Here is a 12,903-nt window from a genome sequence, read left to right on the forward strand (position 1 = left end):
AGAAGAAACTCTAAGAGCATGACAAGCAACTACTGAGGGGAACCAAGACTCTAAAGGAGAAAACTCCCTAAGCGCATGAAGAACCACTGATGGGAACAAAACTCAAAAGAAACGCACTAAGAGCATGAGGAACCACTGAGGGGAATCGAGACCCAAAAGGAGAAACTCCCTAAGAGCATGACAAGGAACCACTGAGAGGAATCAAGACTCTAAAGGAAAAACTCCCCAAGAGCATGAAGAACCACTGAGGGGAACCATAACTCTAAAGAAGAAACTCCCTAAGAGCATGAGGAACCACTGAGGGGAACCAAGACGCAAAAGGAGACACTCCCTAAGAGCATGAGGAAGAACCATTAAGAGGAACCAAGAATCTTAATGAGAAATGCCACAAGAACATGAGAAAATAACTACTGAGGGACTAGGATTCAAAAGGGGGAACCCATTCTCTTATGGGCTGCAGTCATTCAAGGGTTCTTTGTGTAATGCCATAGAAGAACCAATTTTGATTTGCTAACGAACTCTTTCAATGGAGGATTCTTTAGAGAACTAGTTTTGTAAATGTTCTAGAAAGGTACAGAACATTTATATCATGTGAAGGTTCTTTAAGACTTTAAAAGGTTCTGCACACTCAAAAACGTCCTTCAAACATGGTTCTTCAAGGAACCAATAGTGGAGTGATGGACAGTGTAGTTAGCTAATAAGTAGGACAAGTAGACGTATAGTTCTAGGAGGAAAAACTTTGATATAGAACCTTAACAATAAGTAGAGGATCCATAAACAAAGATTCAAAAGGAGAAACACCCTAAGAGCATGAGGAACACCTGAGGGGAACCAAGACTCTAAAGGAGAAACTCCCTAAGAGCATGAGGAACACCTGAGGGGAACCAAGACTCTAAAGGAGAAACTCCCTGAGAGCATGAAGAACCACTGAGAGGAACCAACACTCTAAAAGGACAAACTCCCTAAGAGCATGAGGAACCACTAAGGGGAACCAAGACTCTAAAGGAGACACTTCCTAAGAGCATGAGGAACCCCTGAACCTAAAAGAGATTCTTCACACTCAAACATCATTTATGCATCCAAAGAAGCATCCATTAAAAGGTTCTTCACCAAAAGTGCAACCAATCATGGTTCTTCTATGTCAGGGATGCTCAAAGAACCCTTCTGGCACCTTTATTTGCCAAGTGAGACAAAATTAATTACAACTAAGCCGTGTTAATAAAACTTAACAAGGCGTTACACTGCGGGCATGAACAATGTACAGTAATGAGGATGAAAAGAAACACCTGCCTGGAGAACGTCAATGTTGTTGCATAACATATCGCTGCTGTCGGAACCAAAGCTTCTATCTCCAGAATGGCAACTTTACAGGAGAAAGAAAAAACATACACTACTTTTAATATAAGTCAATGGAACCAGACTTTTTTCTGAGTAATTTTGGGCCGTTTCTTTTGGTCTAATCATCATGAAATGTACACACAATGTAAAGAGCAACAGGCATTTTCAGATTATGTCAAAAACTGAAAAACGATAAAAATAGAGATGCGAGGTTTTGTTCCGACAGCAGCGATATGTAGATATACTTTCAGATAATAAACATTTTTGGCCCGTTTTTTTGGCCCATTTGTCATGAAACATTCCCACAGTGTAAAGAACAGCCTACGTTTTCATATAGTGTCAAAAATACGTAAACAACAAAGATTGGAGATATAAGTTTTCCTTTGGCCGCACTTATACAAAATGGTTTGATGTACTGCTGAAGGGTCAGCCTGTACATCCACATGTTCTGCTGAAACTCTGCATGTGTGAAGAGCCAGCATGTGCAAACCTTTCACAGCCCAGAAAAACACTTACTCTGTACACATGGAAGTGTGCGAGGAAAGGGAACGTCTTTTTGAGCTTGTTAAAGCGTCTCATCCTGAGGTTTCTGCGCTTGTGAAGCTCTAGAGAGGCCGAAACGGGTTTAAATGTCCCAATCTTTCCCACTGGTGGTCCAAAAGCGGAGCTGGTGGAGCCAGACAACACTCAACACCCAGGACAAGAGAGGTCTCCTCAATTTCTGCAGCCAATAGACGACATTCCATCGCGGAGAAAATCCAGTAAAAGTTCCTACAGCTCAGTCTCGGCACTAATATGGTAGCAAGAGTGCAATAAAGTGGGGGAGGACAAAAAAAAGAGAGCGGGATGAAAAGAAAACCGAGAAAGCACCAGAGGGAGTTGTGCCAAAGGGGAAAGACCTGGCAGCCGAAGTGGGACGTCCAAAAACAGAGCAATCTTTTCTAGTCTGAGCTTGGCGTCCAGACTAGAGGGTGAAAAAAGTCCATTGCTGGCGTCCAGGCAGGGTTTCAATGAGGTTTAAGGTGGACGGAGAGTTTTCAGAAAGAGTTTTTTCACTTCATTCTCGCCTTCCTTTTGTCGTTCATCCCTCCGTCCGCCACTGGGCTATTAATAGCCGCTTCTTTTCAACCCGCTGCCCTCGCTCCAGAGAGACAGAGAGAGAGAGAGAGGGAGAGGGAGGGAGGGAGAGTCACAGCGTCTGTCTCAAAACGCTGGGATTAGTGCGTCTTCTCTCAGACTGAGAGAGTTTAGATCCGCCTCACTGTGTCCGGTCCAGTGTGCATGTTTGTGGCAGGGGGACGTGTTGTTCTCTCTGTAAGGAGGAGGTGTCTAGCACTCTCTCTCTCTCTCTCTCTCTCTCTCTCTCTCTCTCTCTCTCTCTTCACAGACATTAATGAGTGAAAGTCAATGTTACATCACAACCCGATTAAGAATAAAGACAAGCAGAAGAACAAAAATGAAGAACAGAAAATAAACTAGAGAGGGAAAACTTTGTGAACGAACTTTAAGTTGGCTTGGAAAAGCCAGCTAATTACGTTACAAACGTACGTTAATATGGACTGTTGACGGTTGTTGAAGTGTTGCTAAAATGTTGCTAGGCTGTTGCTACAGAATCCAAAGTGGATGGTAATGTATTGCTTGCTTGCTACCTTAAATGCAGTTCCACCTTAAATTCACTTCCACCTTTAATTCAGAGTTCCTAAAAGACAAAGCCACCTTAAATGCAGTTCCACCTTAAATTCAGTGCCACCTCAAATTCACTACCACCTTAAATTTACTGATACTTTAAATTCACTACCATCTTAAATTCAGTGCTATTTAAATTCACTACCATCTTAAATTCAGTGCTACTTTAAATGCAGTGCCTCCTTAAATTTACTGCCACATAATAATAATAATAATAATAATAATAATAACAATAATAATAATAATAATAAGAAGAAGAAGAAGAAGATTATAAAGAACAGTAAGTTGGCTTTTTCAAGCCAGCTTAATTACTTAGCAGATTATTAGAGACTTTTCTTGTTAGATAACGTTCATGTTTTGACTCACTGTCTAACTTTCTCTCTATCCTTCAATCCCCTCTCTCTTCCTTCCCTTTTTCTCACTCTTCCTCTTTTCCCCTCTCTCGCTTAATCTTTTCCCACTCTTTCTCACTCATTCCTAACAGTCTCTCTCTATCCCTTTTTCTATCCCTCTCTCTCTCTCTCCCAACCTTCTCCCTCTCTTTTCTCCCTCGTTCTCAACACTTTCTCTCTCCCTCTATTTCCCTCACTCTCGCTGTCCCTCTTTTTCTCCCTCCCTTTTCCTCTCCTCCTTTCCTCCTAATTCCCAATTTTCTCTCTCTCCCTTCCTATTTTCTCTCTCTTTTTCATTCTCCCACTTCCTGTCTTTCTTTGTCTTCCTTCCCCTCTCTTTCTTTCTCCTTCATTTTTAGCCCTCTCTCTCTCTCTAGTTCTGCAGTGCTTTATTGGAATAAAGGTTACTGTTACATAACTGCCAAAGCTAAATAAATAAATAATAAACAAACACAAGGAAGGAAAAAACAATAAATATCACAATAGATCATCATTTATTTACATGATTAGTCATTTATGTATTATTTATGTATTCAATAGTAAGTTGATGCCTCTCTGAACCCACCCGTCTGTGTAAAGCGCAGACAGACGCTGGGCAATTCGCCCACTCTCTCTCTCCCTCTTATCTCTCTATCGCTATCATTTTGCTCCCTGTCTCTCCCTCTCATTCCTTTCTTCCTTCTTTTCTCTCTCTCTTTCTGTCTGTAAACTGCAGGGAAAGTGCCAGCTCTCTCTCTTTTTCCTCAATCTTTTACTCTTTCCTTCCTCCTCCTTCTCTTTTCCTTTTTCCCCTCCTTCTCTTTCTCCCCCCCCCCATGTCTGTAAATTGCTGACAGGCACTGGTGACTCCCTCTCTTTCTCTCTGGGACAGAGCCTCTATGGTATTCGGATGGAGGAGCATTTGATGGTGAGCCAGGCGGTCAGATTTAACAGCAGGATGGAGAGATCATTTCCTGTGGGCTGCCCTTGCACGCCCCCCTGCATGTTTGCCTCTTAACAACTCAGTCCCCTCTACCCCTCCCACCGCCCTCCCCCTCCCTCTCCCTCTCCCTCTCCCTCTCCCTCTCCCTCTCCCTCTCCCTCTCTCCCTCTGATCCCACATGGCTCAATTTTTCTCCTTTATTTGGGTCCCAATTTTGGCTTCCTTCCTCAACCTTTCCAAAAATGTTCCCGGCCACTTGTAAACAAACTCTCCTCCAGACTTTCTCTGGACGTCTCTTCTGCGTCACCCCACGCTGGAGGAACCGTTTGGGTTTTTATTTGCGTCCCCAGCTCCTTCCAGACAAGACTAAACCAGATGTGCGGTATTTTTAAGCGATAAACAAAACGTACGATGCTGGTGGAGTTGTGTTTTTCTTCCCTGAGTCGGAGTGAAAGCAGTGAGGCTGAGAAAGGGACAGCAGCAGTAAAGCTGGACGCTGAGTGTCAAACATTCTGTCTCCAATTACCGTCCTGACACAAAGAATGTCCAGCGCAGCTAACACTATACAAATGTTCCGGACACTTAGCGAAAGTCTGGCGTTATTTAAAAGCAAAGGCTTATTTTAGGTGATAATGTTATGTTAGAAACAAAAAATGTACTTTAATGTAATTTTATTAATGTTAGAACATTTCTATTGATTCATTCACCACATAATATAAAGTCCAGCTGTAGTTTTCTAATGGTGCACCAAAAAAAAATATATTTATATATATCCGGTCCTAAAATCTGATTGGCTGAGCAGCACTCAAAGCCATACTAAAATCCATGATATATGCACACCTATGACCACCTTGACCATCACTGCACCACGGCACAAAAAAAAAAACCCTTGTGCTGTTAATGGAATAATCTTTGACTCTCATGCTGCTCACATGGACCGACTGGGTATATTGATAAAGTAAGAACCCATTTTGTGTTTAAACTGAGGGGCAACTTATGTTCTTAAACAGAACTAGGCTGGTCAGCTAGCTAACAGGCTAAAAGATAGCAAACAGCCTAAACAACACCATCATTAAAGTCACACACTTGAATTAAAGCACTTACGGGATGATTAACTGTGAAGCGGCAGTATAAAAGTCTAAACAATGTAACTTGAATGGATTACACACTTCAAATGTCCGTGCTCCAGTCAGAAGTCACATCAAACCCAGGCTGAATCCCAAACAGCTCTGTACTCCCTAAACAGTATGCTAGCTATGAAAGTTCAGAAATTCTAGCCTCTACAGCCAAATAGTGCATCATGTATCGAGTGTGGAGTCCCAAATGACTATTTATTAGCAATAGTTTGCTCTGTTGGGCCACTGGATCCAGTATAAATTCCTACGTAGGGCACTATGTAGGGAGCAGGGAGCCATTTGAGATTCAGCCCCAGCATGAGAAGAGGGTGCCAATGGTTTAGGGCTAAATAAGACTCGCGGTGGTAATTTGGTGACCAAACATTACTTATAAACCAAAAGTTTTTGCAGTAAACAGTGCTGCGTTATTATGTGTTCACTGTTATGGGACAAAAAGACTTTTAAAAAAGCATGAAATCACTGCAATATACAGCGAAGGGTCAAACGCTCTCCTCATTCAGTCCATGGTTGCCCGACAGTGATACCACACCCTAAAGGAACTACATTACTTGTTTATGTTGATTATTATTAATAAGAACCTAAATTATTTTGTGATTATTATATGTTTTTTTTTTATATATAATAGCAATAAGCTGCGTCATGCCTAAGAACACCCTTCCCGTGCTAATATATAAATATATACATACATACACACACACATATATATATACATACACACACATATATATATATATATATATATATATATATATATATATATGAAGCAACTGCCTATTTTAGTTTTTATTATAAATATCCTTTGAGTAAAAGGGTCTTTTGTTCTTAAAGAGAAATGAACTGAAGTTACAGTCCACTGTAACTGACTGTATGACACAGACAGAGCTTCAAGTCTGAAAGTGCAGCATTCCTTTTAAATCTAAAATCTTCTGAATTGCTGCACCCTGAACTCCTCTCGGTCAGGTCAGGAAGCAGGTGCCCCCGCTATTTGACGGTTTCTTGCGACTTGCGTCCTGTTAGGCCTGGCCAGGCCAGCCCTGTGGTCAGCGCTGTGCATGTGAGCAGGATGTGCCAAGTTCTCACCACACCTCCACATGTAGCACCTCCATCAGCTACTCAGCTCACACTGAGAGCACAGGGTGGTCCAACCCTACTGGATCATCACTGTCGCAAGAAGACCTCATATACGGATCATTCTATTGAACTGGTTCAAAGTCAGACTAACTTAGGAACTTTACACAGAATAATCAAAGAAATCCACTGAGATCACCTTTTTTCCTTTCTGACAACCCCTCAGTCACAGTAACCTGCATTCTGCAGTAGCAAAGATGCTGTCACAATAAGAGTCCCATATAGTTCTACTGATAAATGTTAAAAGTAATGATTTACTTTAACACTTATTATTACACTTGTTATTTTTTAAACACTAAGTACTAGTAGTGGTGAGAATAATTTCTAATAAACATTGGCTAAGACACACTTAAATGAGTGCATATGTGATTAAAAGTCACACTTGGAGTGTATATTACATACATACATACACACACACACACACACACACACACACACACATACATACACACACATATATATATATATACACACACACACACACACACACACATATATATTCTGCGTCAATTGGCCCCCTTGGAAAAAACACTTGGCTAATGGCCCCCAGATAATCTGAGTTTGAGACCCCAGCCTTGTGCTCTCATGTACTGTGCCTCATTCATAAAGCAGTCTGGGCTGAAACACTCCTTATAACCTCAGTGTGAATGGGCGGAGCTAAACTGCTGTAGGCTGAATAGGAAAATGTATGTCCCATATGTCAAACACAAAGCCCGCAGGCCAAATCAGGCCCATGGCACAATCCTATTCAGCCTGCAAAATTATTTAAAATTTCTATTAATATTAGCCCATTGCACCATGATGCATGCACTGCCCAACCAGGATCTATGGGACAGCACCAGAATAAACAAAAACAAAAGATGCCAGTTTTAAAAACCCTACTGTACATTGGGCATATTTAAAGAGGTTTAACATTTTTCTGCAGCTAACATAGTGTACTTTATACAAACAATTTGTTTTTATTTAAAATTATTTTTGAATCATTTAAGTTCTCAGTGCCTATTTGTTGCTGTTGTAGGTTTGGCATATTTAGAACAAACAATGGCCAGTTGGGGTCAGGGCAAAATGTTAGGTAAAATGAAATAAAAACACAGGAGATTTTTTTAATATGGCCCTTTTAGTGTTTGAGTTTGAGACCCCTGATGTATGTAAATGAGCTGGTATTCATGAAATCACAAAATATTGAATTCAAAATGGGCTGTATTGACTGGGAAGTGAATGGTATGTTCTAAAATGTTAACAAAGATTACACACTACATCCAACTTTTTCCATTACATGTGCCTTTTAATGCACCTAACAAGGGCCTCTTAAGATTTTAAGAGGAATTTTGGCCCATTCGTCATGAAATGTAAAGGACAGCTGTCGATTTCAAACACACACACGCACACACACCTTCTATGCTGCTTATCCTTCTGGGTCGTGGGGCGATTTCAACCAATAAAAAATAAATAAATAAATAAATAAAAGGAGTTTTGATATAACAGTGACAACATGAAGCTTGGCATGTCTTCCATACAGACAGGCCTACTGCAACAGATACAACCTGCAAGCAGTCTTCTGCCCACTGTTTTGGTCCCACGGCTGACCAACTCCCAAAGACGCAATAACACTGTCTGCCAGCGGAGGGCAGCAAACACACAGTGACTGACCAGGTTATGAATTTCAGAGCCAGCAAGAGACCATTAATTGATTTTCCTCTCTGCAGATATTCCGAGCATCCATGTCACAAACACATCCGTAGCGTTTAACATCCCTGTCCGTACTGTGCGGCTGAAAAAATGCTAATATTGAAAAAAGAAAAAGATGCAGACCACACAGCACACAGGATCCCAATCTCGTTCCTATAGTTTGGTCATTAAAGCTGTTCATTTTAGCAGGACGACTTGTATTTTAGTGTTTTCCTGCTGCAAAACATCCACTTCAGCTCAGGAACGGCTTAACAGAGCTGAGTTGAATCAGGTGTGTTCAAGCAGAACACTAACGTGTGCAGAGCAGGCGTACTCCAGGGGGCCTCCAGGGGTCTGTCTTGCAAACAAAGACAGGGTTCCAGCTACACAAACCTTCACAAAAACATATGCAAAACTTCTGGCTGTACCTGAAGCCTGAACTTTTGCTCATTTGTATTGTGGCACAATAGCATAAGTGTGTCCAACACTGTTTTAAATACATGGTGCGAGTGGTTCACCTGTGTATTGGGGACCTAACAGATCACTGTGGAGGCTTAGCCTACACCCGCCCAGCCCTATCTCCCCAAAGAAAGCACATACAGGTAGACACACCCAAAGATAGACAGACTGTGTGGGTCTGATTTGCATTATGTAAAGCGGAGCAAAGTGGAGAGGCAGTTGTGCCATCGCCCACCACAGACAGACATTACTGAAAAAGCTCATGTAAGGCAGAGACACAGCAGACATGCAAATCAACAGAGAGAGAGAGAGAGAGAGAGAGAGACAGAGAGGGAGAGAGAGAGAGAGAGAGAGAGAGAGAGAGAGAGAGAGAGGGAGAGAATGAGAGAGGGGGAGAGAGGGAGAGAGAGGGAGAGAGAGAGGGAGCATTAATTTCTTCTTTAACATTATCTTCATATTTTTCTATAATATTCTACTAATTGCTTTGGCAACAATTGTTCCTTACATTTCATGCCAATAAATTTACTCGAATTGAATTGAATTGAATTGAGAGAGAGAGAGAGAGAGAGAGAGAGAGAGAGAGAGAGAGAGAGAGAGAGAGAGAGAGAGAGAGGAGACAGAGAGAGAGGACAAAGAAAGGGAGATAGAGAGAGTATGTGAGTATTATATTTCGACACTTTGCTGTAAGCTGTTTAATTTTAGAAGAGAAATAGGCAGAGTGTGAAACTCTTGGTTGAAACTGAAACCTAATTTCATCAAACAATGGTTCAAAAAGTAAAAGCTGATTTTTTTTAAATGCATTTTTTCTATCAGTGAAAAATCAAGTTTACTGTTTGAATGTATCTGCAGTGCAGGAGAGCAAAGTAAACTACATCTTTAAAACCACTTTAACCTCTTAAACTCGAGACCACCAGTGGTTCCAAAATTCACTTTGTCATATTCTTCATAACATTCATATTTTATAAGCTACATTCAAAAGGTGGGGTGTCTTGTGAGAGCTGTAACTGTCTTCTTTCCAGTAAAATAGATGGGTGATGTCATTTTAAACCCTTATAATAAAAGAAGCTGAACTTTTTTTGTCTACTGAAAGTCGACCCATTTTTCCACAAATCTGGGCTATAAACTATAAACAGATGGCGTCTCTTCAGTGATCTGCTCTGTAAAAATTATTTTTATAAAATAATACAAAGAGCATCTAAGATTTTTGGCTTTCAGCAGTAAATTGTAAGCATATAGTAATATGTATATGATCATAAAACACATTTTCTGTTAATTTGAGGGGAACTTTTACAAAAAATAAATAAATAAAATAAAATAAAAATTTGCATTTATTTCATGCAGTTACTGAATAATTTGCCTCATGATTTGGTCATGTAAATTCAGATGGACAAACCAAAATATACCCTGGAGAATAAGAGGTTAATTCCCATGAACATTAAAATGACATATTTTGACTGTATGTTCTGTATACAGTCAAAATATGACATTTACGAATGGATCAGACACAGCAGTGCCGCTGGAGTTTTTAAACACTGTGTCCACTCACTGTCCACTCTATCAGACGCACCTGCGTTGTTGGTCCACCCTGTAGATGTAAAGCCAGAGACGATAGCTCATCTGCTGCTGTACAGTATGAGCTAATCATCCTCAAGTCCTTCATCAGTGGTCACAGGACGCTGCCCACAGGACACTGTTAGCTGGATATTTTGGTTGGTGGACTATTCTCAGTCCAGCAGTGACACTGAGGTGTTTAAAAACTCCAGCAGCACTGCTGTGTCTGATCCACTCAGCCCAGCGCAACACACACTAACACACCACCACCACCACGTCAGTGTCACGGCAGTGCGGAGAATGATCCACCACTCAAATAGTACCTTCTCTGTCAGGGTCCATGGGGGTCCTGACCACTGAAGAACAGGGTAAAAGGGGGCTAACAAAGTATGCAGAGAAACAGATGGACTACAGTCTGTAACTGTAGAACTACAAAGTGCACCTATAGAGTAAGTGGAGCTGATAAAATGGACAATGAGCATAGAAACAAGGAGGTGGTCATAATGTTTTGCCTGATCGGTGTATATAGGAGACCAAACGAAACAGCGTCTATGAACCACAATTCTCATTACTATCAAACTGATTTTGTGTTATATTGTGACGTTTTCTTGTAGATCTATTCAATGTTAAAAATGTAAACATCATAATCTTTTAAATATTTGACATTTTTATTCTCTTGCTTGAAAAAAAGTCCAAAAATTGAAAGCATCTCTACTCTCAATCTCCAAACAAGAGCTGAACGACTGTCTGCTGCTCCTGAACAGTCGCTTTCATTTAAGACTAACAGCCCAAAACAAACTGAACAGCAGCAGCAGCTTCAGACAGTCTGAGCACTGTAATTACGACTTCCACTCGGAGGCCTTTATTATGGTTGTTGATGTTGATGCTGTTGTTGGATATAAACCCCTTAATCAACATCATTCAAGGGGCTTTATCCCCTTCAATCAATCAGAGCCGTGCTCTCTGAGTGAGTGCGGGGGGCGGTGGCAGGAGGGGATTAGAGTCCTTTCACTGCAGCTCTGAGCTTTTAGAGGATGAACACCCAGAGCAGCTCCATATGCCCCCTTTTACAATTAAACTGTACAGCCTGGGGGGCAGGATTAACACTCACCCAGCCATTCTGATTATCCCTCCAAGAGACTCAAACTGTGTGGAGCAGGAAGGAGTAAGAAAGGGATATAATAATAATAATAATAATAATAATAATAATAATCAGCTGAAAAAACCAAAAGGCTGCAAAAAAACCCCCCAAAAGATTAAAAAGGGCTACAACAAACTTTGAAAAATCAAATACTTTACAAATAATTTTCTTCACTTCTCTGTGCTGGTCGACACAGACATGTTCAAACAGTCTGAGCAGCAGCAGATCAACAGCGAAAACACTGAAAATATCACACCATGCCATTCTGCTTCATGTATCAAGTACCAAGAGGAGGTAGAACACCCAGGAACTTCTCCACTACACATCTGATTCAACTGAAAACATCCAGCTTGACACTCAGAATACAGCAAAACAACAGAAGCCGAATGGAAAGTTTCCGCGTGCACAATTTCTGAAATGACAAGAAGAATCAGAAACGGCAGAGACAGCACAAACTATAACTGAATAATGGAATTCATGGCCTTGGATGAGTAGCTGGTGTGTGTTTTTGTGTCTATATCCTGTTTAACATAAAAATTTTTGGTATTTTTTTTGTCAGATCAGTTTTTACAGATCAGCAGAGGGAATCAGAGCAAATGTCTGGATTTAAAGCACTGACCATTACACCGTAGAATGACATTAATAATAATAATAATAATAATAATAATAATAATACTGAATCAAAACAGAATCTACAGACTACCTTCTCTGTCAATCTAAAAATGTGGATCTTCAGCATGCTTGAATGCTCTTCTAGCATTCAAGTTAACAGCTAACAGTGGCAGGAATTTGCTTGCCAATGCTTTCTCTACCTCGAGTGGGCTTGTCTTTGTTATGAGTCTATTTCTCAACATCGTAGCCACATTTTACACTTTGTTCTTCAACACAGGGTTCATCCCAACAAACCGAAGACATACACTCAATTAGCACAGTCTAGTTAGTCTAGAAAGCGAAAATCGCCATCATCTATGGAGCGCAAAGCTCACAAATGCATTTTCCCTCTTTCTCGAATGTAACACAGGCAAGATTATTAGGTACGTTATTAAATTAGTTATTAAATAAGCCTAAATAGATCTGTGATTTTGCAGTTCTATTTTGATTGTTAATTGAGATCCAATAAAACAACTCTGTACTCGCCTTTTTACTAGATAACTTTCTTACTTTCACTGGAGTAATAAACTGAATGATTGCTTTTAATTCTACTGGTTTTTATTTTGAAGTAACAATAATTTTTATTCATAAATTCAGTTTCTGGCAACTCTACTCAGCTCTGGCTCCAACGTACAAAACCTCAGAAAATACAGGGTGATTCAAAAAGATTCATCCGATTTCAAAGCGCCATATTTTTACAACCGTGAGGCGCCTAGGAACCAATCACATACCAATTGAAAGAGGAGGTCATAGAGTTTCTGACTGTCAGTATGACAGTGAACCTCCAACAGCTCAGAGCATCCGTCGTTGGCACCAACAGTTCTAAGAAAA

General features: G+C 40.6%; 1 protein-coding gene across 4 annotated transcripts in view; it reads right to left on the reverse strand.

The window, feature by feature from the left end:
• Nucleotides 1-12,903, reverse strand: part of tnk2b (tyrosine kinase, non-receptor, 2b) — a 125,841-nt gene that overhangs the window by 54,440 nt on the left and 58,498 nt on the right. For 2 of the 4 annotated variants that reach the window (XM_036556204.1, XM_036556203.1), the window contains exon 1: nucleotides 1,855-2,627. The exons of the other annotated variants lie outside the window; for them this stretch is intronic. In XM_036556204.1, coding sequence (XP_036412097.1) covers nucleotides 1,855-1,917 — 63 coding nt within the window. In that variant the 5' untranslated portion in view covers nucleotides 1,918-2,627. Of the gene's footprint in view, nucleotides 1-1,854; nucleotides 2,628-12,903 lie in introns of those variants that run through there. 4 annotated transcript variants of the gene reach the window in all.

The sequence above is a fragment of the Colossoma macropomum genome, unplaced genomic scaffold (assembly GCF_904425465.1).
Source record: "Colossoma macropomum unplaced genomic scaffold, Colossoma_macropomum, whole genome shotgun sequence".
In the NCBI taxonomy this organism is placed as follows: Eukaryota; Metazoa; Chordata; class Actinopteri; order Characiformes; family Serrasalmidae; genus Colossoma; species Colossoma macropomum.